Consider the following 6,000-nt stretch of genomic DNA (forward strand, 5'->3'; position numbering starts at 1 on the left):
CCAGTGGAAGTAGGTCCTACCCAAAGAGATGGGTTAGTTGTATTAGTAGTTGTCGTAGTCGTGAAGGTTATGTACATGTCCTCAGAATCAAGATTCCATGTTGTTGCAGTGTCTGACAAGTTGTGCAAGAATGGTATACAATACCGACAAGATGAAATTAAGACACATGTGCATCAGGCGCCTTGCTTCTGCTTCAGAATCTCCACGACTACAGTGCTCTTCGCACCTACTCCTAGGTTGAGGGACTGATTACCTCATCTTCTGTATATAGTCCTACTATCTTCAAGTTATGTCCTGGAATTTGTATTGATAAAGCCACTGGATGGCGAAATGTATACAAGAAAGATACCCAGATGTTGCACATGTGTCTTAATTTCATAAGCCATGCGTGTCGTAAGAGGCGACTAAAATGCCGAGAACGAGGTGTTAGTAAACCCTTCTCCTGTATAAATTACTAAATTTAAAAAGAAAAACTTTTTTTTCTTTTTAGGTCACCCTTCCTTAGTGGGATATGGCCAGTTTGTTGGAAAAAAAAAAGGTATTACTAAGACCTTGCTCCCAATATTTAGTAATTTATACAGGAGAAGGGGTTACTATTCCCTTTCTTCTGGTGTTTTAGTCACCTCTTATGATACATGGCTTATGAAGGAAGGATTCTTCTCCACTTCCCCATGGAGTATTGTCAGTACTGTATATCATTATTTTACAGAAACAGTTTGGTTCATCTGTCACTTGGCAGAGGTAATAATTTATTTTCTTCCTGGAAACTTATTTTGATGTATTTTTCAGGCATTGCGATTGTGTCCCGGCGTATCATCAACGTATTCAGCCTTAGGTTTGGTACAGTCACTCCTGGGAGACTACGAAGCAGCTGTTGTGGCCTTGCATAAGGCACTCTCATTGCATCGAGACGACACCACTGCCACGACTCTCCTTACAACCGTCATGGAGCAGCTCATGACACAAACTCCAGCCTTCCAGGGTAAGCTGCAACCATTATTTTTATTTTACTACCCACTTCCCACCAGGGTATTGTGACCCAAGGAAGAACACACATTCACCATCGCTGATTCTGCAGCAGACTATCCAGAAATTCACACACATCACAATTCAGATGACTCTTTGAAACTTACAATTTTTTATACATGTTTAACACTACCGTCCTGCCAAGTGAGTGTAAAACGAAAGCCTGTAATTGTTTTACATGATGGTAGAATTGCTGGTGTCTTTTGTCTGTCTCATAAACATGCAAGATTTCAGGTACGTCTTGCTACTTCTACTTACACTTAGGTCACACTACACATACATGTACAAGCATATATATATACACACCCCTCTGGGTTTTCTGCTATTTTCTTACTAGTTCTTGTTCTTGTTTATTTCCTCTTATCCCCATGGGGAAGTGGAACAGAATTCTTCCTCCGTAAGTCATGCGTGTTGTAAGAGGCGACTAAAATGCCGGGAGCAAGGGGCTAGTAACCTCTTCTCCTGTATATATTACTAAATGTAAAAGAGAAACTTTTCTTTTTCTTTTTGGGCCACCCTGCCTCGGTGGGATACGGCCGGTTTTGTTGAAAGAAGTTTGTTTAACCCGTAAACGGTCCAAACATATATATACGTTTTTTCAACATTTGAAAGTATGTAAAAAAAATAGATCTTCTTTTTTTTTTTTTTTACATTTGAAAATGTGTAAAAAAAACTTTGATCTTTTTTTTTTTTTATATTTGAAAATATGTAAAAAAAACGTAGATCTACTTTTGTAGCACTACACATGTGAACGTAGATCTGCTTGGACCGTTTACGGGTTAACACATTGTCTCAGTGAGGTACGGAGACTAGAAAAAAAAACACATCGATTGTTATTCATTCAGTTGTTGTCGTACTGCAAGTGTGCTGACAACTCAAGTTAGGTGACCTTTAAATTGCAAGATGTTCACTCCTCCAGAGTGCAAGGCTGTACTTCTACCCCTCAAGGGAAGTTCCTTGATGTTTGTGAGGGGCTCTTTGATCTATGGAATTGGATCTGTGCTTCAATTCCCTGAATTAAGCCTGAATGCCTTCCGTACCCCCGTACCCACAGGCACTATATAATCCTTACAGGTTTAGTGCTCCCCTATAATAATAATGTACTTTCCACCTCCAGGAGGTTATGTCAATTTTGTTTTCTTTTTATAACTCATTGGCTAAATCTTGCCAAAGCAGGGTGACCCAAAACAGAAAACACATTCACCATCATTCTTTCAATCACTGTCTTCCCAGAAGTGTACTAATATCATAGTCAAATTACCCTCTGACTGCAGCATCCTAACCCATCCTTCAGAGTGCCCCCTCCCACCTCCAGGACTCAAGTCCAGCTAACTTATTTTTCCAAGTCCTTCATAAAAGTTGCACTACTCACACTCCAACAGCACATCTATTAACCACTTCTATGCAATAATTTGCAGTGTTGCAATAATTAAAGTGCTTCACATTTCTCCTTAATTTCACTACTGTGTGTTTATTTAGGAAGTTGTATGAAGATCAGTATTGACTATTGCTGTTGGGTTTATATTAACTCGTTATAAGTTAATTCCCAAGAAATGTTTCATTATTTTTCAACCAATTACAGTATTTGCTTATTGTATGCGTAAAAATTAAAAAAAAAAGAAAATAGGAAAAAATGTCATTAATAAGTATGATGATTGGTCTTTTAAGGTTTGTCAAGCAGTGGTTTGTGTTCTATTAAATAACTTCATCAACATTAATATAATGAATAGCATTATTGACAGGAGTAAGGGGGTTAGTAAACCACTTCTATAATAAATTATTAATTTTAAAAAGAAAAACTTTCATTTTTCATTTTAGGTCACCCTGCCTTGGTGGGACACGGCCGGTGCGTTGAGAAAAATTGGCTTTACGAAAGTCATCATATGTTGCTAATATATTTAATTACCAATTAATAGATTGATACAATTTTATTTTGTGTTACTTTCCATTTCATGTTTAGTTCCTCATTATATTTTTGTCTCAAGTTATATTGTTTTGTCTCATAAAATATTGGTTTAAAAAAATTGCAAAATCGTGATTATTTTTCCCATATGTGATAAAAGATTTTACAATGTGAAGGTGACGACAATGTGCCCCAGCTGGACCTTCCGTCGGAGCTGGTTGGGACAGACACGAACACCAGTGATATTACACCAGCCTCGGCAGAAGATCCCCTTAGTGACACCAACCTCTTAGGCTCCAGCATAGGTCAGTTTCACTGCTCTTGTTGTGTGGAAAAAGACACGTACAGTTCACGACATTTATTATATGAAATGTGTCACTATGAATTAACTGGTAATGAGTTTATGTAGTCACTACGAGTTAATCCCTGCCTGTACCTTGGTTTATTTATAATCATGTCATTACTATTTCATGAGTTGTATAGTCGGTATCACCATACCATACCATTTACAATTCTCTTGTTTATTTTGTGTAGATTTGTTATACAAATTAGCTTTTTTCCCTATTAAAGGAAGGTGACCCAAAAAACGACTTTCATGATTTTTCAGATTAAAGATGCAGAATTTATAACGTATGTTTTGAGGGCTACAATTCACGTAGAGTGAACATTAACAGTCATTCATGAATCTGATATTTTAGACAATAATGGCTTGGAAAATTTATTAATTCTACAATTCACAAATAACTTAAACTTAGGAGAGGGAACTTTGGACGACAGTGGTTCCAAGCGGACTTGAATGTTGCATTTCCTTTCCTAAATGCAGGTTAGGTTATTTATGAATTATTCCAGCCACGGTATTGCAACTTCCATTTCTCTAAATTAATGGTAATGATTGCCTCTTTTGGTTGGGAATCCTTCCTCGATATTCAGTGAACGAATAATGGCCTGGTTTCTCTGTGACAGGTCAACCAGTGATGCACTCCTCCGATGTTGGTGGAGATTCCTTGAGTCATACAGAGAGTCAGTCGTCAGCGCTCATCATTGAAGATATGGTTATGGATGATCAGAGCCCATAAGCTTGTACCTATGCAAATAAATTTTTTAGTTTTATAAGTGGCATTCATTTTTTAGTTCCTTGTGGTTTGTATTTCACATTGAAATTAATACAAGGAAGCCGAGGTTTGAAATTGTAAATACAGTATTTTATATGTGTTATGTACTGTTACCTGCATGTATATGTATGTACAGTATGTGTATGACTCTACCTCTGTTGTGTATGTACAGTATGTGTATAACCTGTTTGTATAGTGTATGTGTGTGTATTTATATGTGTATGTACCTGCATGTGTGTATATATATAGTATGAACGTGTGATTACTTAGAATTTGTATATGTTGAACTCTATCTCTTGAACCTTTTAAACTTTACTCATTGACATTATCTATGTCCATCATATCTATTTTAAAAGTTGTCAGTTCTTTTAGTTTCCACCATGTTGTTCTCCTGTGATGAAATTCCGCTGGATAGCAACGATCGTTACTATGGGAAGACACTTCGTCCAGTGCAAAGCTTTATTTACACACGTTTTGCCCCTACACGAGTTGATGCGATACAAGCCCGGACACGCCAATATGTGGTTGCAGGAGTCAACTTCCAGCTCTGGGGCCCTGTGGAGGTGAAATATCTGTAAATGAAGTTTTCCTATGTACACAGTTGCTTTCTGGTCATATTGAGAAATTTATGGAAGCTTATTATTGAAACTATAAAATTATAAAAACAGTTTGTGTTAAATATATTGCCTAACATTCATTAATAAGTATTACAAACAGTTTACCCCTCAAGGAAGGTTCCTTGATGCTGGTGAGGGCTCTTGATCTAGGGGAATTGGATCTGTGCTCCAGTTCCCTGAATACCTTCCACCCCTCCCTCCACAGGCGCTATATAATCCCTACGGGTTTAGTGCTACACCATGATTATAATATGAACAGTTTAATGTTGGTTGAGTGTTTTTTGTGCCTAAAATAATGAGTAGTTTAACCTCATATCTTTATCTCTTGCCTTTGCACAACTGTGTAAATAATATTTTTATTTTTTTATTATCACACTGGCCGATTCCCACCAAGGCAGGGTGGCCCGAAAAAGAAAAACTTTCACCACCATTCACTCCATCACTGTCTTGCCAGAAGGATGCTTTACACTACAGTTTATAAACTGCAACATTAACACCCCTCCTTCAGAGTGCAGGCACTGTACTTCCCATCTCCAGGACTCAAGTCCGGCCTGCCGGTTTCCCTGAACCCCTTCATAAATGTTACTTTGCTCACACTCCAACAGCAAAGTAACATTTATGAAGGGGTTCAGGGAAACCGGCAGGCCGGACTTGAGTCCTGGAGATGGGAAGTACAGTGTCTGCACTCTGAAGGAGGGGTGTTAATGTTGCAGTTTAAAAACTGTAGTGTAAAGCACCCTTCTGGCAAGACAGTGATGGAGTGAATGATGGTGAAAGTTTTTCTTTTTCGGGTCACCCTGCCTTGGTGGGAATCAGCCAGTGTGTAAATAATGGTACCATTTAATTTGAAATACCATATTTCCTGGCATATAAGATGCACTTATTTCCCACAAAAAGTCTTGGAAAATCAGCCTTATATGCTGAAGGTCAGGGTCGACGGTATTCTTTGGGTTACATCGGTAGACATCGGCGAACTTTTTTGGGTATTTCCCCAAAACAAGTTTGTGTACAGCTAAATTATCCACCTGACTAAAATTATTTGTTTCACAAAAGTATAACTTTCATAATTTGTCTCACTAAATAATAAATTTTTGTGCAGTTTTATTAGCATGTTTATTGAATATTCATTACCCCAGAGATTTTCATTTGTGCCCCATTTGGGGTAATTTACCCCGGTTCCCCGACCTCTGCTCTAGCAGTTGTTGACTAACGTTAGGTTACAGCTGTTTGGAAACATCGTCTTGCATATTCATGCACCTTATATGCTGGAAAATACGATAAATAATAGAGATGTACCAACGTGCTCATTTTAATAAGATGATACATTAATTTGAAATGACCC

The 6,000-nt window shown here is 37.8% G+C and overlaps 1 protein-coding gene across 1 annotated transcript in view; it reads left to right on the forward strand.

Annotated features, from left to right (window-relative positions):
- The window catches only part of LOC138851419 (cell division cycle protein 16 homolog), a 37,526-nt gene extending 33,484 nt beyond the window's left edge, over positions 1-4,042 (forward strand). The window contains exons 9-11 of the mRNA XM_070080518.1: positions 790-982; positions 3,106-3,234; positions 3,893-4,042. Of these exons, the coding sequence (XP_069936619.1) occupies positions 790-982; positions 3,106-3,234; positions 3,893-4,005 (435 nt within the window). The 3' untranslated portion in view covers positions 4,006-4,042. The remainder of the gene's footprint in view (positions 1-789; positions 983-3,105; positions 3,235-3,892) is intronic.
- The last annotated feature ends 1,958 nt before the right edge of the window (positions 4,043-6,000 follow it).

This window comes from Cherax quadricarinatus, unplaced genomic scaffold, assembly GCF_038502225.1.
Source record: "Cherax quadricarinatus isolate ZL_2023a unplaced genomic scaffold, ASM3850222v1 Contig553, whole genome shotgun sequence".
Lineage (NCBI taxonomy): Eukaryota > Metazoa > Arthropoda > Malacostraca > Decapoda > Parastacidae > Cherax > Cherax quadricarinatus.